General features: G+C 45.9%; 1 protein-coding gene, 1 long non-coding RNA gene and 1 pseudogene across 2 annotated transcripts; 2 read left to right on the top strand and 1 right to left on the bottom strand.

The window, feature by feature from the left end:
* Positions 1-2,394: 2,394 nt before the first annotated feature.
* Positions 2,395-3,064, bottom strand: LOC141026486 (uncharacterized). Its single transcript, XR_012188688.1, has 2 exons — positions 2,931-3,064; positions 2,395-2,718 (listed from the first exon to the last, which is right to left on the bottom strand). It is a non-coding gene; the product is annotated as an uncharacterized lncRNA (long non-coding RNA).
* Positions 3,065-14,621: 11,557 nt separating this feature from the next.
* Positions 14,622-15,554, top strand: LOC109787075 (putative FBD-associated F-box protein At5g50270). Its single transcript, XM_020345632.1, has one exon. The coding sequence runs from the start codon at positions 14,622-14,624 to the stop codon at positions 15,552-15,554; it is 933 nt and encodes a 310-aa protein (XP_020201221.1).
* A 4,483-nt stretch (positions 15,555-20,037) lies between these two features.
* LOC109787074 (uncharacterized) lies at positions 20,038-21,723 on the top strand (annotated as a pseudogene).
* The last annotated feature ends 961 nt before the right edge of the window (positions 21,724-22,684 follow it).

Below are 22,684 nucleotides of genomic sequence, written 5' to 3'. Positions count from 1 at the left end.
AGCTTCATTGGGCTATTGTCCCTATTGAATTCAAGCTTCAGTGAGGCGGGCAATATATTTCACTCCCTGTCACATCTACGCTATTTTGGTCCTTAGACGTAGGATCGATGTAGGCCACAAAATTATTTTTTAATACTGCATTGGTAGGCTCTTGAATTCAAGACCTCTTGGTTCGGATATCATATTTGAATTCATGCTTCAGCCAGTTGCTTTAAAAGTCCGAACTTGTAGAGAGATGCAAACAATATATTTCAACAGTCCCATCATGTCATGTCCAACCATCCCTATTCCCCGGTGTCAGGAAGCGGATTTTTCTTTCGCCAAAAGGTACTTCGAACTTGGAACGAGCATGAAGAGATTAGTGGGACTTCTTTCTCTGCGAACCGGTTGCCGCCATCGTTGGATCGAGAACGAGATATGCATCTCCTCCGCGACGGCAACAAGCAAGGTAATGTGCTACGGGGTAGGGGGGACTGTAAAGTGCGATAGAAATGGGGAGTACAGGTGGAGAGGTGAGACATCAAGTAGGAAGAGAAAATATATAGGAAGGAAATGAAAACTTACAGATTTGTGGGGAATGCTCTCGAGGTGGAAGATGAACGGCCAATCCTAAAGGTATTGTTTACCATTTTCAGTTGCTTGAAACTTTGGAATACAATTTTTGTGTGCAAGTTTCCTTTTTGCAAGGATACAAGAGTCTTATTTCATAATCATAGAGTTAATTTAGGAGACAGAAGTTCCTCGATACATGGTTGTCCTCTCTGTAGCCATACCACAACGCTACACTCAGTGTGACTCTCAGTCGATCTACTATCCTATTTGTTCCTTTTTATGCAAGTTACAGCAAGTAGGAGTATACATTTATATCGATCAAATGTGCATTCATTGACCTAAAGTAAAAAAAAAATCATACAATTTATCACACCATCAGTTCCTAATATAAGACATTTTGACAATTTAATTTAAACTTCCGAAACGTTTTACATTTAGAAACAATGGTAGTATATAAATAGTGAGTATAATTAGATCGTAAAAGGGGAGAAAACAATAAAAAAAAATTAATTTATTATTTACTGAAAATTGTAAAATACTTCCTTTGTCGGTGTAAAAAACGCTTCTATATTATGAGACGGAGGGAGTAGTATATTAATATCCAACATCAATTTGTGTTGATCCAGGTGCAAATGTTCCATGTTCATTATGTTAGAGGGGTGTGGCAGATATATGGATGGCATATTTTGGTTTGTCATATTTTTCTAATCATTTTTATATATAAATTATTTTCATCTAAGCTATGGTTTAGTTTATATGATTTTTCAAAGTTTAAATGATTTATTATGTATAAAATATAAGTCTTTTTAGAGATTTTAACAAGTGACTACATACAGAGCAAAATAAGTGTATCTATACTCTAAAATATGTCTACATACATCCGTATGTTGTAGTCCATTTAAAATGTCTAAAAACACTTATATTTAGGAACGGAGGGAGTATTTATTTTTAATTCGAATCATGCACAGAAAATTCTTTTGTCACCTAACATTGGGCTAGCCACTGAGGCTGACATTGGGCCAGGGCTGCCTAGTCAGCAAGCCAGCAGCATTGACTGGGTCAATCTTTAACCAGTCAAACTAGCAGGTGGGGACCACCTATTGGTGACACAGAGTTAATATATTTATTAACCTTGTTTTATTAGCACTGGGACCCACATGTAAGTGTCTGTTAGCAGCAATTAGGGTTAGCACTAATCAGTAGTTAATCCGTTCGGGCCCACTGGCAGTGACACCCAGGGCCCGGTTTAAACTGACGGCGCGCGCCGGCGACGACCGAACGCAGCGGCGGCAGAGCGGGACCTCGCCGGAATTTCTCCACAGGAGATGGGAGAACGCGCGGGTGGGTGCCCTGGGGAGCCGGAGGTGCGGCGCTTCTTGGTGGCCTCGGGGCTGTCGGGGATGCCCTGTGGCGGTGGCGACATGCCAAGTGGCGACCGGGGTTCGATGGTTGCGGGCGTCGGCGTTAATTAGGGCGCGAGTTGGAGCAAACGGAGCGGCTGGGAGGCATCAACGGTTCACCAGACCAGGAACACGTTGGTGCAGCGCTTGTTGAAGCTGAGGAGCTCGACGTACGGCCATGGCGACGGCCGGAGCTCGGGCTGGTGACCGACGCGGCTAGAGGACGTGCGCAAGGAGGAGTACAAGGGGAGGAATGGCGTGGAGCTCACAGCACACGAGGCAGGTCAGTGGGCTCGGGGATGCTTTATCGGCGATGAATCGTATCGGTGCTGATGAACGGCGGCCGTAGTCGGAGAAGACGGGCGAAATCGACGGCTCGGTGGTGCTCCAACTCAAATGAATCCGTGCGCGTAGAGAAGGACGAAGACGATGATGGCACGCATGAGAACGCAGACCAGACGATTATTATTTGGCGACGAAACAAGTAATATAGTTGCATAGCTGTACGTGTTTTTATATATTGTTTCAGGTACGTATAATGGTTATTCTACTAGCTAGCTAGATCGACATGCTATAATCTTTTCTTAGGGAAGTAAGGTGGTTGCAGCTGCAGGGTGGTTCCCATAATTCTTGCACAAGGTGAAGTTGCAGTCATGCCTGCTGCACACGCCGTTCCAGTCGCAGACCGCACCAGTAGGGCACCCTATCTGGGCGTAGGCTACCCAGAATAAACATCCCTCGCTAGTGCAGATAGTGCCCCGCGGAGCTGCAGCAATAAGAAGAAGGGAATAAACAGATCGACATCATGAATGCATCCCAGTTTAATTAACTTTTAGCATAGAAGAAGAAGAAGAAGAAGAAGAAGAAGAAGAAGAAGAAGAATACCACCACAGTTTTACTTATTAATCTGTAGCTGCATGCATGATCCAGTTAGTTATCCAGATACTACTTATTTTGTGAATGAAACGACGTACGTACCTGGTACCGGCAGTGGGAGGAGGAGGAGGAATGCGAGAGGCAGGAGGAGCAGCGTCGACAGGGTAGCCGTCCTCGTCATCTTGGCAGAAAGAATTGTGAGTGTGAGCCCGTGTGTGATCGAGAGTGAGACGCGAAGCACGACGGCTGAGAGGCGACGGCCATTGTATGTATGCGCTGTGGCCCTTTTATAGAGGACGGGCCGGGATGTACTCACTTTTAATTTGCTTCTGATGGATCACCATTCATGCATGCAGTGGTCTAGTACGTACTAACCGTTGCGTTGGAAAAGCATCCTCTTTCATTGCGTCTTTATTTGCCGGTTTAGCTGTTTGGGTGCTTGAGGGGCCGGGAGACGCGGGCATGTGCACGCACGGCCGTCGTCAAGTTACGGTCTTTGTGGTACGCAGCACTTTTATTGGCATCTTACACTGCCTGGGCTTCGATCTCTGTCTGGGGCCGTCAGAATTCATAGTGCTAGCTGCTAGCTAGTATCGTAAGTAGTATGCAGCAGCTAGCGGCGCCTTCCCGGCCGCACCATGTGCCGAGAGGCCAAGAAACGGAAACGCCTCGGTGCTTGTTTCGCTGGCGCTGATCCATCAACGTACTGCTCCACTTGCTGTTGCTACATGCTATTCCCTCCGTTCCAAATTAGGGAGTAGCTGTGAATAGAATGCAAGATGTGACTGTCCGAGAGAGACCGGCCGAGTTTTCTACCGCCCACTCCGATCCTCCTCCGGCGCCGTCGCTAGCTGTCGACCAAAGCTAGGGCCACCGGACCATGCATGCACCGAGCTAGCTAGAGACGTTCGTGAAGCTTATAGTTTGCTAAATGGGGGAATTACTGTCACAAACAGTATATGAAACTTAATTATATATATAACTAAAAGGTGGAATTACTGTCACAAACAGTATATGAATTACGTTCGTGAAGCTTATAGTTTGCTAAATCTTTTCCCTTTAGGCCTTGTTCGGTTCCACAGAGTTCCAAAGGGTTTGGAGCGGATTAAATCCCCAGCAAGTCAAAATCCACATCAAACCCTTCCAATCCTCTCCAATCCCCTTGTGGTGGGGATTAACCGAACAAGGCCGGCCTTATGGGGTCTGGCTTGGAAGGCAGGAGAAGAGAACATTTTTGGCAGCAGAATTACCACCAGCTGAGAACGTACGCTGACATGATCTGCGAGCGACACGCATGAGTGGATCCATCTGGCAAGCGCAGTGGAGTGCACTGTGTCACTGTTCCTTTTTTCTCTCCATATATACGATCCATCGAAAGGGATCGATCGGGTTTCCACTATGAACGATAACACAACAGCTTGGGTGTTCCTTGCACGCAGCATCAGCATCGGCATCGGCATTGGTTGGTTGGTCTGGCCGGTCGATTGGTATCTCTCCATCACAGATTAATTCGGGTTGCAGCAGAGGTTGCTTTGCATCCGCCACTAGTACTAAGAACATCCAACTGGAAATAGACTGACGGTTCGCGTGCGTCGATCGATCGCATGCCGCTACAAGAGAAAACAAGGCAACATGCATGCACACGGAAAGCGACTGCCAAACTCCCCTCCACTCCATCGCCCGCCGCATGCAGTCGCTGTTAACCACCGATGTGCCCGGGTCGGCCTACGACTAGCCTAGAAAGCGAGGAGCGCTCGAGCTACTGCTGCTGGATCTTGAGAGGGGCTGAAGATGAGGAGGAGGCAGGGAACATGCCCTATTACCTCTGTTGTTCTTCATAATTAAAGACGAATAGATTAGAAGTTTCTCGCAAAAAAGACAACTCTCGAAGCCTGAGAGGGGGAGGGAGAGGAGGCACCGATCCCACCACCAACTTGCCGTACGCGAGCTGCCTGGGACTCGGATGGGAAGTGTCGAGTATATTGATTATCGGGATCAATAACTCCCGAACGTCTGATTTTTAAGGATTCCCGCCGAACGCGTTGATTATCGTCCGATTTGCTACACAGATCTTAATGCGTCCTGGTGTGCGACGTGAGATTGCCAGGGCGTTCGGCGTTTTCGCACCCCATCGCGAACGATCCCAGCTCCTTTATCCTGTCTATCCCCACTCACTTCCAACGCCGACCGCCCGCCCACCTCCCCGCGCGGGATTCTTCTCCCCCGGCGGCGTGTTCACCCCCCGCGCTCCACCGGCAGCGCCGCTCGTCCCTCTGATGTCTCCATCAGCTCCCCTTCTCTGGTCGCGGCTATCGGCGCCCAACCTCTTTCGCCGCCGTACGTGGCTCCCTCCTTCTCCACCGCTTGAGGAGGAGTGCGTCCACGACGGCCGTTCGAGGAGGACAAGTGGAGCCGAGCTCGCGCGTCGTGGCTTCGACGGAGGCGACCAGCGAGGCTGGACTTCGGGGATGGGGGAGGAGGCGGAGGAGGCCGCTGGGCTATGCTACGACCGATGCCCGCGGCATGTATCCCGGCGGGAGCTCGAGCGCGAGCGCGGGGAGCTCGAGGTGGTGGCGGCGGTGAGGAGGTGTGACGGAGGAGCTGTGGGTGCTGATGATGACCTACGGTAAGGGATGTCGCGGGTGGTGGTGATCGACGATGTGGCGGCACGAGCGTCTCCTGGCTGCGCCGTGGCGGCGGACTCTAGCGCCGTAGGCAGCGGAGGTGCGGAGCTACGTGTCCTGGCGTCCTGCCCTTCGGCGGCGCCATCCCCGTGGGCGGCGCAGGCGCGGAACTCGGCCTCCGGTAAGTCCTGTTTTCTTCTGAATTTTTGTCTGAATTCAGAGGGTGTGCGATGTAGTTGCTCTGGACAGAGGGGGAGAGGTGGCTTGGGGAGGGATTGGGCGACGACAGCAATTTCATTGGTGTTGGTGTGCCGTCCAGGGGAATTGCTGGAATAGGTTCGAGAAATTGTACCTCTAAGCAAACGAATGCCTCCTCATTTTTGAAACTGTAGAATGAAATGGGACCATGATGCTTCACAATGTTCTCCTTCTGCTTCCATTTAGTGTCGTTTTTTTGCTGCTGGTCCATGATATCATGGTGAGAAAAAAAATGATTTTTACGATTTTTGCCATGTGATCAGATATGAAACTTGCCATGCTATGAATTCCATAAAGTTGCCTTTGTGACTAGTGCCCCAAAAAATTCATACCACCATGATATGTACATTTGCCATCACTTTTAGATTACAAACTTTGTCTAAACTTGCCATGTATCTGTACACAACAAAATTGATCATCAACAGTTTACCTTTTTTAAGAACAAGGCTACTTTTAGTTTGTAGAATGGCAATTTTTTAGTATATTGGCATGGTAAAATTTCCGTTTCTATTTTTGCCATGGCAGATTTAACTTTCTTGACATGGCAAATTTACATAAATCACCATGGCAAATTTTAACTTTTATTGCCATGGCAATTTATACTTTTTATTTTTCTGATGGAATTTTTTTTTTGCCATGCCAAATTCACCTTCATTGACATGGCAAATTTCTGGAATTTGTGTTAGCTAGAACATGGCAGCTTGTTTGATTTTTGTGTTTTTTGCATTGTTTCGGCAATCAGAATTTGGAAAACAACCTTGTTCTACAACATGGAAAGAGCGTATGTCAGTAGCTTTCCAATCAGCTCATGTTTCTTGTGCTTCTATGCATGGCAGCAGCTTCTTCAACCAAACAAGTAGGCTGCGCTCCATATACTTGCATGCATTCGCATTCTTTTATAGATACCATCTGCGTTTACTAAATAGTTTCACCATGGAAAAAATAGTGTAAATTTTGCCATGGAAAAATAGAGTAAACTGTGCCATGTCAAATTAAACTAAAATTTGCCATGTGAATAAAAGTATCTTTTTTGCCATGGAAAAAACATAGTTATTTTTTCCATGGCAAATTAAACTAAAATTTGCCATGTGAATAAAAGTATTTTTTTTTCATGTAATGTAATATGGCAAAAATAGAGCAATTTTTGTCATGGCAAATTAAACTAAAAGTTGCCATGTGAATAAAATTATTTTTTGCCATGGCAAATTAAACTAAAACTTGCCATGCGAATAAAGTATTTTTACCATGTAAAAAATAGAGTAAATTTTGCCATGACAAATTAAACTAAAACTTGCCATGTGAATAAAAGTATTTTTGCCATGGCAAAAATAGAGTAAATTTTGCCATGGTAAATTAAACTAAAACTGCCATGTGAATAAAAGTATTTTTGCCATGGCAAAAATAGAGTAAATTTTGCCGTGGCAAAAATAGATAAAATTTTGCCATGGCAAATTAAACCAAAACTTGCCATGCGAATAAAAGTACTTTTGCCTTGTAAATTTTGCAAGGGCAAAAATAGAGTAAATTCTGCAATGGCAAATTAAACTAAAATTTGCCATGTGAATACAAGTATTTTTGCCATGGAAGAATCGTGTAAATGTTGCCATGGGAATTTTTGTGCTTTTGTTTTCCTAGTGTGCAATTGCTAGCTTTTTAATACTTGGGTCTTTGTGTGCCTATGCTGGGCCCAGTTTTTTGGCCCGCTTTCTATTACCTGCAAGTGGCTGGTGAAGGAGGGGTTCGGGCTGTAGCGTTTCTGCACCGAACGATTCTGTTCGGTAGAGTGCGCTCCCAGATCGAACGTTTCGTTCGGTCTGGGGCCTGCCCAGGCCGACCGTTCGGTCCTTATCGAGGTCCTTGATTATTAGGAAATATAGGATAGCTTAGGATATTACTCTGCCTTGTCTTATACTTTAAGCTGATCATTGTATTCCTATATATATTCCCACGAGGCTTAAGCAATACAACAACTATTTCATCAATCCTCTCTCTCCCTTCTAACACGAAGAATGCAAGGAGCACACCGCGAGGGCCGAGCTTAGTAGCCGATGAGCTCCGATTGATTCCGCCTCAAACTGGGTCGTCGAAGCGGAGGTGGTGGAACTCGCCTCGCTGGCTCTGGATCAAACCGCTGTCGCCGCCGCCATCCGACGGTCCGAGGAAGCACTGCTTGGCCGCTGGGCTCTACTGCAAGGGTATTTCAACGGACACTTGGAAGCAGGAACTGAGATGAGATTTTAAGCAAGAAACAGAGCTGAACACATACACACATTTCCAATACACTTGCAGAAACCATAATGCACAAGCAGGAAATGAGATTTTTGAAGCAAGAACAACACCAGATTTCTCAAGTATAAACAGAGGTTACACATCGTCACATACATAAAACATATGCAAGAGTTGGTAAGCGAGAACGCCAGCAGATCATGGGCAGTTGTCACCATTACAAAATTATGAATCCTTCTCCAGTTAATCTATCATCACCTGTGTCAGAAAAAAAAAAGACATCCACACTACTAACACCCAAATATCTGCTGGCAGGAGCAGCGTCAGGGTAGCCGACCTCATATTTGGCAAGATGATGTGTCGATATCGATACAGACGATACTGGAATTTGTCGTCTTATTGGCAGAATTGTGGGGTGTGAAGGAGAAGCAAAGAAATGACGAGCCTTTTATAGAGGACGTGGTGTGAATGCTTGTACTTTTAATCTGCAACAAATTAGTACGTGGTGTGAAAGGCCGACATCGTATAAGTTGGTATTGCTTGAGCAACAGACTTAATAAAAATTTCTTTCCGTCCCGAAGAGAGACACTTCTCCTTCCACCCCGTAAGCTTCATAATTAACTGATCTATCACTTTTCTCTGGTCCAAGAGTAGCAGGTAGTCCAAAATACCTGTCATTCAAGGCCTCTGTCATGATATTTAGACAAGAGCAAACCTGAGCCTTCATATTTACCTTGGTGCTAGGACTAAAAAAGATTCTTGATTTGTCCACACTAACAAGCTGCCCAGAAGGAGCATAATATAAATCAAGCACATTGCATTCTGAATATTAGCTTTCATCAAAATTAATGAATCATCAGCAAAGAGTGGATTCATTACCGCTGGTGCATCTCTACAGATCTTGACCCCCATTAAGTCCCCACTCTGTTCGCATGAGAAAGTAGGGCCATCAAACCCTCCGTACATAGGAGAAACAGATATGGGGAGAGTGGGTCGCCCTATCGAAGACCTCTGGAGGGTTTGAAAGATTTCGTATCCACTGAATTATATCTCACCTTATATTCAATAGAAGAGACACATCACATTATCATCTTAACCCAGTCCTCATGAAATTCCAGTTTCAACAACATTGCTACTAGGAAAACCCACTCAACTCTGTCATAGGCTTTATATATATCAAGTTTCACCGCACACCAACCATCTTTACCCACCTTTTTTTTGTTTTATTGCATGTAAACTCTCATAAGCTATTAGCACATTATCCGTAATGAGTCTACCAGGGTCAAAGGCACTCTGAGTAGGGCTAATAATCTCTGGGAGTAACACCCTAAGTCTTTGTCAGGGCCGGTTTTTCAGGACATAAAATCCCAGCAAATGAACCTTGTGTCATCACCAGCCTCAGGATTACTGTTGCTGGTGCACACTCCCTCGGTACAGAATTCCAAGCATTTACAAGAATTTGAGTACAAGACCATAAAGGTCCATTGAGTACAACAATGATTTCTAGTGGCGGACAACAGAAGCGATTCGTGGATCTCCAGCGTTGATGGGACTCCATTCCCACAGGAACAACTGATCTGGATAACTCCTATCTCGCGTGGCTGCTATCTTCGAATCCTAGGTTGCGGGGCTTCGTAGTGCTATTCTCTGAAACGTGACCTGGCCAAGACAATAGTCAGGGACAAGCCAGTGAGTACGTTTGAATGTACTCACAAACATGATGAACAAAGATATACCAGATGCATATGCTCATGATGAATTAAATTATATGCATGTGCTGACCGAAAATCATAGCATGATAAATATTAATACGGTGCGGAAGAATAAATAAATCATGTTAGTAGTAAATCTAGGAAATGAAATGGAACATCGGGCGTTGGACCGCCCGAGGGATTCCAAGAAAAATGCCAAGCGGGTGTCCATAAATGACGCCTCGAGAGGTCTTGAAAAGAAATGCCAAACGTGTGTCTAAAAACAACGCCTCGAGAGGTCCTGAAAAGAAATGCCAAGCGGGTGTCTAAAAGCGATGCGTCAAGAGGTCGTGAAAATAAAGCTGAGTATCCGGGTAGTCTAGCCATCCCAAGTGATACTCAGAAAAAAAACCCTGAGTATCTCATGTAGTCTAGCCATCCCAAGAGATACTCAAGGTTGCACATAAGAGGAAAATGTTAGTCCACAATAATATTGATGTCAACGATAATATTCATAATAGCACCAGTGGTGTCAATAATTATCCTGCCAAATGAACCATGATCAATTTAATTATTTCCTCTGGAGACTCACACTGAGACATACACTTGACCAACCCAAACTGTAGTCCTTAACCGCGGACACGACTATTCGAATAGGTCTTATACTATGCAGAGGTTGTACTCTTTACCCACAAGTAAATGATTTCTTTAGTCAACCCCGTGATGTTGACTAATTACGATTACGGTCTTTGGGTTAAAAACACACCTGACCTACACATACCAGCTTTAATCCATCAAGCCAGGAATCACCCAAAACTATGATAAAGTAAAACTTTAAGTGGGAAGGCCTCACTCAACGACCTCCAATAGCATGAATACTCAGCTTCGGTCCCAGACCGGCATTCATGCCCCCGGACCAAGTGACATGACTACTAGGGCCAATAGTATCATTCCCTATGGCCTCTCTGTACGGTGTGTGCAGGAAAGGGGTTATCAGATCATTATTCTCTCCTCCTTGGCGGCTGGAACCCTAGCCGCCGCCAGGAGAGGCCATCTTTCAGCGCCGTCCTCCGGCGGCTCCCCTCTGCTGGCGACGGTCGTCGGTGGTGAGGGGGGTCGCCGGATCCACGCGCGTGGATCGTTTTTACTCCCTTTTAGTCTAGGTTTTTAGGTTGTTCATCGTCTTGGCTTCGGCGGCGACGATGACGACGCTGAATAAAGATTATCCGTATCCTTCCCTGACGAGGCCATTGGTCCTATGGTTGGAGATGGATTTGGAAACCAGTCTGTTCAAGCAAGGATGGCGTGGCGACGACGGCATCCTCGTGGTGGACCTGTGTCCTCGGGCTCCGTCGTTGGGACGACGTTTGCTCCAGCGTCGGCGTGGAGCTTGGGAGGTAGTCTAGGAGCGGATGCAGATTGTGGTCTGCATCGATGACATCTGGAAGACGAAACATGTGCTGGGTTCGTGGTTCGTGGATGACAGGTATGGTTTCCTCCTTCGGTGTCTTAGTCGTGGTGGGGTGCCAGATCTGGAGTTCGATGGCGTGTCCGGGGTGTTGCCCCGGTCTGATTCGTTTAACGACAATGGCTTCACTTTTGGTGAGGCACCTTGGAGGTCCGCAAAGCTGTATATCAGCGATGGAGCCGCGTCGAGCTCGGGTGAGGAGGTGATCCGTCATTTTTTTTCTTCGGTGGCTGCTGTGGTGGTGCCGGAGGTAGGCGACGAGCGCTGGTGTCAAGCTCAGAGATGTTCTACTATCTTTTCACTTTTGTCATGTCGGTCCATACGTGACTTGTACTTTGTTCTTTATGATATGAATGAGACATGTATTACCATGCACAAAAAACTTACTGAACGATACCCTGCCTATGGTAGGGACATGTGGTAGTACGAATCAAGTATGGGGTTACTGGAACAAGACTCGATCAGAAAAACAGAACCATCATGCAACACTTGATCTAGTCTTAGAGGCGAGACTAGGAATTCATCTATCCGTTTATTATTCCACATGTGCATATAAGTCTTCCTCCTAGCCTCGTGTTATTGTAGACTCCAGAACCATAGCAGTTATAGCACGGAATATAAACCTAATTACGAACATGAAGATAAATAATAACATTTATTATTGCTTCTAGGGCATATCTTCTATAGGAGGATAATCGGAGCTACCGCCGCGCTCCCTCACCCTTGCGGTGAGAAGCTCGTACCAAGTTGGCCATGGCCATGGCTGGTTGTGAGATTCTATTGGACGCCCGTGTGCATCCAATAGGCGAGCTTTCGCTGAAGCATCGCGCAAGACGGGCCGGGCCATTCTCAGGCATCCGATGAAAAATGTCTGGGAAATAAACCGCACGAGACGGAGTCAAACCCATGACCTCACGTTAGATAGCAACGGTGTTAGCCACATGTATACGATCTTTTTTCAAAATTTTCAACATTTTCGAGATTCCATTTTTTTAACATTTCTCTGAGAAAAATGTGAACAATTTTCCTTAAAGCTTTTGAATAACTTAAAAAATCATGAACAAATTTCAAAATCCAAACAAACTTTTAAAACATGAACAATTATTGAAACCAGAAAAAAATCTGAATATACATTGAGAATTTTAGTAGTATATGCTCAACAATTTTTAAATACACACTAAAATATTTTTTGTGGTACACGCTGAACAGATATTTAAATACACACCGAGCACTTTTGTGATATACATTGAACAAATATTTCAATACACATTGGACATTTCTGTGATATATGCTGAAAAATTTCAAAATACACAATGAACATTTATTAAAATATGCTGAATATTTTTTAATATAGGTCATCTTTTCCTTAAATATACAATGAACAACTTTGTATATAAAACATGCAATGGACTTTCTATAATATACGAAAAAAGAAAGAAAAAGAAACAGAAACAAAAAAGAAGAAAAAAAGGAAACACAAGAGAGAAGAAACAGCAGTGCGACCATGGGCCGGCCCAAACTGGGGCGTCAGGAGGCGAGCCTAGCGAAGCCACCTCGTTTTGACGCTCATGAGGGTCAAAAAGGAATTGCCGCGGTGGACCTATTGGGTGTGCACGAAATCACTAATTAATGGGTACTCTTTGCAAAGGTCACTCCCACCTTCAAGGTTGTGACAAGTGACGCATTGCATGTGTGGCATTTGTTGCAACCTTGAGAGTTTCCCTTTTTTTTCATAGATTCATTTTATATAAAATATTTCGTCTCTTGTGCGTTCAAATCTTGAACCGTTTTCATCCTTGAATTTCTCGCATCGAGATTTTCAAAACTAGACCCCATGTTGGTAGGTTTTGATGATTTTTTCAAAAAAAAAACAAACCGCGAGCATATTTTATTTTCCTTTCTGAGAAGAAAATCTGTGCCTCCACGAGAAGGAAATTTCTGCCTCCCGCAGAAGAAAAATAAATGGAAATGTGTTTTTTTCCTTTTTCGTGAGAGGCACGACTATGCCTCGCGCGGAAGCAAATTCATGCCTACATATGAATTAAATCTGTGCATCTCGCGGAACGAAAAAAATGTGTTTTTTTCCTTTTCTGAGAAGCACCATCGTGCCTCTCGCGGAAGCAAATCCTTGCCTCAATGAGAATTAAATCTGTGCCTCTCGCGGAAGGAGAAAAACATATTTTTTTTGTTTTATGAGAAGTACAACTATGCCTCTCGCGGAAGCAAATCTGTGCCTCCACGAGTAGTAAATCTATTCCTCTCGCGGAAGCCTTTTCGGAGAGTCACGATTGTGCCTCTCACAGAAGCAAATCTATGTCTGCACGGGAGGCAAATCTGTGCCTCAAGCGGAAGGATAAGAAAAGAAAATATTTTTTCCTTTTTCGAGAGGCACGTCTCGCGGAAGCAAATCCGTGCCTCCTCCACGAGAAGTAAATCCGTGTCTCTCGTAAAAGAAAAAAAATGCGTTTTTCCGCCTTTTTCAGTTTTGTTTGTTTGAAACCTAAGAACACCCGGGGGGAAACCGAAAAGGCAAAAAGAAATCAAAAATCATTTAAAACACGTATAAAATAAAATAAAAAATAGAATATGAAGGGAACGTCCAGAGCACAACACGTGGTGGCAGATGACATCGCGTTAAATGGCGCACTCTCAGCCTACCAAAGTGACCCTTGGGGTCCCAAAAGAGTACTCTTCGTACAGGGGAGTGATACAATTGGGCCATCCCATTTACATTTACAGTCTGAGAAAGAAAAAGGTAAAATGTATAGAGACAACACTGTATCGGCCCTGGTTTTTTTTGCTCGGTTTTTTTGAACATTTCAAAAAGAAATGAATATATGTGTTTAACAATTTTCGAATGTTCATTGAACATTTTCGTAATATGCATTGAACAATTTTCCAATACAGATTGAACATTTATGTAAAATACGCTGAACAAATTTCAAATACACAGTGAACATTTTGTAGTATTCATTGAACAATTTCTTAATATATGATGAACATTTTTATACTGCACGGTAAACATTTTGGTAATATATCGTGAACATTTTCTTTATATACGACGACCATTTTGTAATACACAATGAACTTTCACATGATACAAAAAAAGGTAAAGAAATAGAAAAAAATGAAAAGGAAATAAAATAAATAGAAAATGAAAAAGGAACAAAGAAAAGAAACATAAAAGAGAAAGAAACAGTGAAGTGCAGCCCATACAAGCTCAGCCCATCTAATCTCGCGTACGTCTCTTCTGGTTCGAGACTCGAGAGTGCCGCAAGCCCGCAACCGCTGTCTTCTTCGTGCGCCCCTTCTCTCTGGTCGATGTCGATCCCAATCCCCATCACCGGTTGACCCGCTCCCCTCACCTCGCCTGCCCCCGCCGCCCCGGAGCACGCATCGACCAGCAGTGCTCGGCTGCTCGCCATCGACCGGACGGCACCTGCTGCTTTCTGCTGACTGCTTGACTGAGCCACCCTGGGAGGGGAACCAACGTGTAGGGTTTTTGTTTTGTTTTGTAGAGCTTCCGATGGAGTTGAGATCGGGGCGTCGGCAGCTAGGAAGCCCAGGCGATGGCGGCGGACCGGACCGCATCAGCGCCCTCCCAGACGACCTGCTCCTCCTCGTCCTCGCCTGCCTCCCCTGCGCCAGCGCCGCCGCGCGCACCGCCGTCCTCTCCAGCCGGTGGCGCCACCTTTGGGCCCGCCTCTATGAGATCGTCTTCCGCGATGTCCCCTTCCCCTCGCTCGAAGTGGCGCTCAGCCGCGTCGACTCACCCGCGGTTTCGATCCTGGAAATCCACGTCCCCTACGAGTGCATGCCCAACCCTTTCCCCGACACCGCCGGCGTCGACTCGCTGCTGCGCGCCGCCGCGCGGCTCGCGCCGGAGGAGTTCGTCTTCGCCCTCCCCGGGAACTTGTACAGCCCTTGCGTCGACGTCGACCTGTCTTGCTTCCACCGCACCACCTCCATCGAGCTGGACTCATGTCTCCTCTTCCTCCGTGTGTCGGCCGGCGTCGACTTCCCCGCGCTCGAGACGCTGTCCCTGTCGGGCAGGATCCCGGATCTCGACCCCTTGCTCTCCTGCTGCCCGCGCTTGCACACACTCCATCTCAGAAGAATTGTGCATGACACGAGCGACCTGAGCGTCAGCTCGGCATTACTGCAGGAGCTTGTCGTGGACCGCTCGAACAAGCGGACAAGCCGTGTCAACATCGTCGCCCCCGTGCTTAAGCAATTGACCATGTCCTTTATCGCCTCGGATGTCGCCATTTCTGTCTTCGCACCGATGGTGGAGAAGCTCCGGTGGAACTGCTGGTACGCCACCTATGATAGGGCATCTATTGTGTTTGGTATTTGGCGACTAGAGCAGGTGACATTACAGATGGCAGAGAGACAAGGACAGCTCCCTTGCTTGGAGATTTGTGCCCACGCCGTGCGTCCCTTCTTCGGCTCAATTTAGTGCAAAGCTTAGACCTGACTAAATCTGCGTCCCTTCTACAGCTCAATTTATATTACCGAAAAAGGCTTTCGCCCTGCTTTATAAATAAAGCAAACCGCCAAGAGCACATACAAGGACTAGTTCAGAACACACACACCCAAGTCGCACAACAATAAATCCAGAGGTACTGCTGAGGGCACAGCTCAATTTATATTACTGCAAAGCTTCCACCAAATTAAATCTGTGAATGATATATATACATCCCGTTGAATTGTTTTTCAGAGCTCGCATGCTTTACACAGTGAAGGGGACACCTTTGCGCAAGAGATAGAGAAGCATATGATTGCCGAGTTTTCTATTTTGGAGCTACATCTCATAGCAAATGGACATGTTTTCGGAGCACTCATGTTTCATCTCTTAGGGGTGATTCGGATTTGTAGGTCTATGCAGAGGCTGAAGGTTATCCTAAATAGATCACAGGTAATTCTTTGCTTTACTTATATACCCTAATGATACAATGTGTAGTAATTCACATACTTATATTCAAATGCGCGCCACTGCTTAAAAAGATGTCAGTGAAGTTGTCACGGAAGGCCTCAGCAAGCGCAAAGATGTACAACATCTTCAATGCATATTCTTCTGTGGAATGCAATGTTTATCATAACTCTCGTGAGTATACTGTTTGGCATGCAGTATCAGCATACTCCTAGATGACACGAAAATATAATTGCTAACCTTGTCTAAGATTGTTCGAAACTGTGGCGATGGCATGCTAATTATAGCGTTTAGTTGTGCACACATCCCATTTATTAGCTATTAAGTATGCTATATTTCTGAATAACTTGTGTGCAATTCAATATTTTACACGTGTTTCCTTTCCTAATAAATTGCTCTTTTAAAATTTTCAATGTTTTCTATTGAGATCATGCCCTTCTGTATTGTATAAGTATTCAAGTTTGTAAGTTAGCTGAAGATGTCTCATCTGAATCTATTGGCCCTGTGGTTTGGCATAAACTATTTACTTTGTTGTTTCTTTCCGCTATCAGCACGAATTATGTTTTATCTGCCAACGATAACAATCTGTTTTGCATAGTAGCAAAAAAAAAAAGGTTCTAGACTACCTGAAGTTAATTGTCTCATCTGATTTTATTTGCAGTCGGGTATCTTTTTACTCTCAGCATGTAGTGTTTTATTTGCCAGTGACAACATTCTTAACACATAACAGCTGAACATTTGCTCGTTGCGATAGTGATCGAAGGTTGTTTGTTTCCTCTGCAGGGTCAATGCACGGCCACTAAAATTGCCCCTCGACATGATTCTCATCCTTACGTCCGTGGATTCATGGTGTGAATTGACAAGATCACACTTTCCCATGCTGACCAACTCCATTACCTTGTCTGAGGACTGATGACTTTCTTGCTTGCTTCAACCGATCCTCTGAAGTGCTCTTTTGCTAGTGTAATGTAGCTATATATAGGGGGGGGGGGGGGGGGGGTGCTCTTAGCTAAATCTCAAATGGCTCTATGCCTTTAATTATTGAAGTTAATGCACTCTATGATGTCAGTCAGTTACCCTAAACTAGTTACTATGTTAAGTCTATGGTATCAATTGCTATTTGTGTTGTTTTATTTTGATGATGCCTGACATGTTTTCACCGGAAGTAAATTAGACAGCGGTGAATGTTCTTCACCTTACAGCTCTTTGTGCTTGTATATCTGGTTAGATGAGCCAAATGAGCTCTGTGATGTAGTAGCACATTGCCTTGAGCGGAGCATTATCCTTTGTTTCCTCTCTTTTTCTAACTAGTTCACCCTATATGATGAAGAGAAGGTGCATCTTGTGTCAGTCCTAAAGCCATTGGTAAGATGGTCCTCTCAAGTTCCGGCCATGATTGTCTTGAACAAACTCGCGCATTTAACTGCACATTTAATTTTCTGATATTTGTGTTGGGTAAGTATATGTATATATATAATCACACATTTTAATGTACCAAAACTATAGCATCATTTTTGTTGTATGGAGACATCTATTAACTGTTGAAGCATAGCATTATGTGATCTTGAGTACAGATTTGAGATGTTCACTTCGATGTGAAACAACAAATAGGGTATTTAATCGTTTGAAATGGTCCAAATCACGCACCTTTGTGCCTTTTTCCTGATCTACTGTATCATGCCAATAAACATTAAACATCAGAAGCCATTGTCTTTTTTGATGCTGCTGTCTTTTGTGATGCATCCGTGGTCATTATACTGCTGAGTGGTCACTTGGTAAGCACATGTTCAGAAAAAAAAAGTTGTAAATAATAGTCATGCCCTGGCTGTGCACTACGACGGTCTTATACCCGCCGACCATCGAAGCCACAAGTGCGCAGCCGGCAAATCCACATGCCACCGTTGGGAAGCCGTCGTGGAGGTAAGCCATGCTGCTACCGTGATAGTCGCCGGCACCGCCGAGGGAGGAGGACATCGAGAGGCATTTAGGCCGGCGAGTGCAAATCGGGCTTTGTGACGGCATCCGTAAGGGCAACTCCAACCGGCCGACCGATTTTGTCCGGTTGTGTTCGTTTGGGTCAGCGAGGGTAAAAACCACCGCCCAATGCGTAGATGCAAACAGATTTTCTGTCCATCTTGTGTTTGTGTGGACGCAGACCGGATTTCCATCCAGACAGACATGAGACGGACGCACCACTCGTCCGCTCAGTATCCGGCTCGGGCCCACGCATCGGTCATCCAACCACCACCCGTTGGTCCTATTTAATACCATGCATGCGCGAGGGCCCGCACGTCAGCCACCCAACCTCCTCCCCGCGCGTCCTTTTTAATACCACATGTTTGGCCTGGGGGGGGGGGGCGTAGACCACTTCCTTCCTCTGACCAGTCCTCTTCTTCCCCTTGCCCCCGACATCCATCCCTAGCCCCCGCCCACCATGTCCTGGAAGTGCAAGCACGACAAGCATGACCACAAGGCCGACTAGTCCTTGGGGTGCCACCGCGTGGCGAACTTCAACTCGACGCCCCAGGCTACTACGACGCCGGTGCCCAACCAGATGTACATTCCAGTGCATGGGTGCTAGCACTACTGGGAGTATGGCATCCATGTGTTGTGGTCGGGCGTCAACTTGCCACACGGGTGGCATTTGATCACCAATAGGGTTTCGGTGCCGGCGGTGCTGTCCTCAGACCGCACGTGGCTGCTGGAGATCCGTTGCCATCGTGCTCAACTCCAGGCTAGCTTGGGCGGTGACCCGCAGTATGTGGTGGGCTCGCCGCGCTGGGACATGTGGTTCACCGACGAGCATGACCAGCGCTCCCGGTCATGCTTCGTGGGTGCGCCCCGTGCACTGCATGCACTCGCCGCTTAACCACCAGGATCGATGGTGGAGAAGGAGGATGGGGAGGCCGAGGAGGGCTACATGACGGCCCTTGAGGAGGTCACAAGGAGGGCAATCGAGTAGTCCGAGGTTGAGGAGCACTCCAGGTGGCCTCGCCTGTCTGGGGCGCTGGCTGACTTGGCCTGCGAGCAGGTTGCCGCGCGGTCGCCCGCGCCCGAGCCAGCATGAGCTGGAGCAGTGGCCACTTCTTGGGCAGTCGTGGTTGTGGATGAGCGCTACTCGATGAGGTGGGCGATGTGCACGCCTGTGTGGTCGGGCGCGTCTGAGGAGGAGGGCGAGAAGTAGGAGGTGGCGCATGCGGCGACATTGGCAGCATGGCAGTAGGAGTTTCCATAGGCTGCACCAGCGTTCGTTCGTCCTAACCAAAGAGGAGGAGGACGAACCCTAGCAACCTACTCCCTCTGTAAACTAATATAAGAGTGTTTAGATCACTACTTTAGTATTCTAAACGCTCTTATATTAGTTTACAAAGGAAGTAGTTTATTTCAATGTTTCCAGTTAATGTTTTTAGTTTTAATTAATGTAAGACTGGACTTTTGTTGGCTATTTTATTTCTGTTAATTTGAAATTTCGTCCAAGTTCTGAAATGCGCTTGTCCACGTTGGACGCATCTGTGAGCTGGCGGACAAAACTAGAATTGGCGTAACAGACAAATTTCACATCCATTTGGGTGAGCCGGTTGGATTTGCCCTAAGGACATGAGGACTAGGGTTTTAGGAAACCACTCTTTGAGTCTTTTCGGTGATGTGCGTTCAGTAAGAGGAGACGTTTTCGTAGACTAAGAGTGGTCTTTGGTGACTTTGTCAATCTCAAAATATTATGCTGGTCAGTCTCTCGGAGTTGTTCATAAGGGAAGGTGTGGGTGCATGTGTTTATAGGAGTTAGTGTATGTGAACGTATTTGACTGTACCGTGTTAAAAAAACGTCTTAGACAATCTATTTTTGACATGTTTTATTGATAATATTTTTTGGGAACGTCTCTCGTGACTCACTGAGTCACGTACATAGGGAATTAGCTGGGAGGGGAATGCACGTAGCCACGTAGGTAGGGTTTTGTTTTGCAAAGCTTCGTTCCCGACGATGGAGTTGAGATATCCCACAAAAAAGACGATGGAGTTGAGATCGGGGCGCCGCCTCCGTTCCTCCCAACAGCAGCAAGGTAGCGCAGGAGATGGCGGCGGAGAGGACCGCATCAGCGCCCTCCACGATGACCTGCTCCTCCTGATCCTCGCCCGCCTCCGATGCATCGCCACCGCCGTGCGCACCAGCGTCCTCTCCCGCCGCTGGAGCGGCGGCCTCTGGACCCGCCTCCGGGAGATCGTCTTCCGCGGCGTTCCATTCCCCTCGCTCGAAGCGGCGCTCGGCCGCATCGACTCTCCCGCGGTTTCCTTCCTGGAAATCCACGTCCCCCACCAGCGTATGCCAAACCACGTCCCCGACTCCGCCGGCGTCAAGTCGCTGCTGCGCGCCGCCGCGCGGCTCGCTCCCGAGGAGATCGTCTTCGACCTCTTCTTCTCAAACAGCCCTTCCATCGAAGTCGACCTGTCTAGCTTCCATCGTGCTATTCTCCCGTCTCCTCTTCCTCCGCGTGCCGGCGGGCGTCGAGACGCGCTCTCTGTCGGGCAGGGCCCCAGATCTCGCCCCCTTGCTATCCTGCTGCAGGCACTTGCGCACGCTTTGCATCAGCAGCGTTGTGCGACAGCGGCCACCTGAGGGCCAGATCGGCGTTGCTGCAGGAGCTCGCCGTGGACCGCACGAACCAACTGACCCGCCGTGTCAACATCGTCGCGCCGGTGCTTAAGCAATTGAACATGTCATTTATCTCCTCAGGTGTTCGCATCTCTGTCTTGGCACCAATGGTGGAGGAGGTCTATTGGCATTGCTGGTAATGCAACGACTATGACATTGCGTTTGGTCTTTGGCGACTCCAGCATGTTACACTGCTGACGGCAGAGAGACAAGGAGAACTCCCTTCACTGGAGATTTGTGCCAACGCCGTGAGTCTCTTCTCCTGCTCAATTTACTGCAAACCTTACACAAACTAATTAAATCCTGTCAAATTGTTTTACCAGAGCTCGCCTGTTTTACGTGCCGAAGAGAACTCCTTTGCACGGGAGATAGAGAAGCATATGATTGCCAAGTTTTCTGTTTTGGAACTATATCTCATAACAAATGGACATGTTTTCGGAGGGCTCGCCTTTCATCTCCTTGGGATGATTCGAATTTGTGGTTATACGCAGAGGCTTATGGTCACCCTGCATAGATCAACCGTAATTCTCTGCTCTGATTATATACCCTAATACTGTAATACACTGTGAAATAATTCGCATACTATTTTTGATTTTAGGTGAACGAAGTCGAAGAGTGCCTGTTTAATTGTCCTTGTGAGCCTTCAAACTGGAGATCTCAAACTATCTCCTTGTTTGCTCTCGAGGAAGTGGAGATGAATGGGCTTGAAGGATACTCTCATGAGATTGATTTCTTGAAATTGATATTCAAATGTGCACCAATGCTTAAAAAAATGACTGTGAAGATGTCGCAGGAGGCATCAACAAGTAATGACGGATGTGCAAAGATATACAACATCTTTGAGGCATATTCTTCCGTGGAATGTAATGTTGATCACAACTCTGGTGAGTATATTTTTGGCAGGTATGCATTATTAGCATGCTCCCAGATGTAACGTAGATGCAATTAATTGTTATTTCTTTTCTAAGATCTTGTTGAAAATGCGGTGTTGACATGCCAATTATTGAATTTAATTGTGCATGTATCCCACTTGTTAGCTGTAATTAAACATGCTATATTCCTGCTTTTGTGTGCTCACACCCTCGTATTTTATGGAAATTCAATAATTACGTGGGCTTCCTTATACTTAAAATTACTTTTGCAATCTTTTCTACTGAGATCATGCCCTTTTGCTTTGCATTTGTATTCAAGCTAGGTTAGCTGAAGTTGTCTCATCTGAATTTTATTTTGTTGAGGTTTGGCACAAAATTTTAGTAATCTGCCATGAGTGCTCTGCTATTTCTTTCTGTTGTCACCATGTATTCCATTTTATTTGCCAATGACAACAACCTGTTTTGTATCCGTATTCAGAAACAAAATGACAGTTTCGAAACTACCTGAAGTTAGTTGTCTCATCTGAATTACGATAGTGACCATAGCTTGTTTCAATTTGTTTTAGCCTATTCTATTTTATTTGCCTGTGACAACATTCTCAACACATAGGACAGCTCCACATTTGCTCGTCACGATAGTGACCATAGCTTGTTTCAATTTGTTTCATGTGCAAGGTTAATGCTGGACAGCCAAAATTTCCCGTCAACATGATTTTCATCCTTTTACATCCGTGGATTCATGGTGCGCATCGACAAGATCATTCTTTCAACCTTATGCAGCTATATACAAGGCGATTCTGTTAAACCCTAAATGGTTTCTCTTCCATTCAATTATTTATGATAATGCACTCCACCTATTTCAGTCATTTTCTACTTGTGATGTTTCATTGTCACGACAGACTGTATGTTATCACTGGAAATAAATCATGTTCTTAAACTAAGAAGCACTTTTGTTTCCTCTCTTTTCTAAACTACTACACCCTATATGACGAATAGAAGATGCAGATTTTATTTTAGCAGAATCTTATGTCACTTTATAAAGCCAGTGGTAAGATTGTCCTCGCAAGTTTCCGCCATGTCAACCAACTCGCATATTCAGATATATTATTTATTTACTGGTATTTAGTTGGGATATA

Source organism: Aegilops tauschii, chromosome 7 (genome assembly GCF_002575655.3).
Source record: "Aegilops tauschii subsp. strangulata cultivar AL8/78 chromosome 7, Aet v6.0, whole genome shotgun sequence".
Taxonomy (NCBI): Eukaryota; Viridiplantae; Streptophyta; class Magnoliopsida; order Poales; family Poaceae; genus Aegilops; species Aegilops tauschii.
This window is presented reverse-complemented; position numbering and strand designations above follow the sequence as displayed.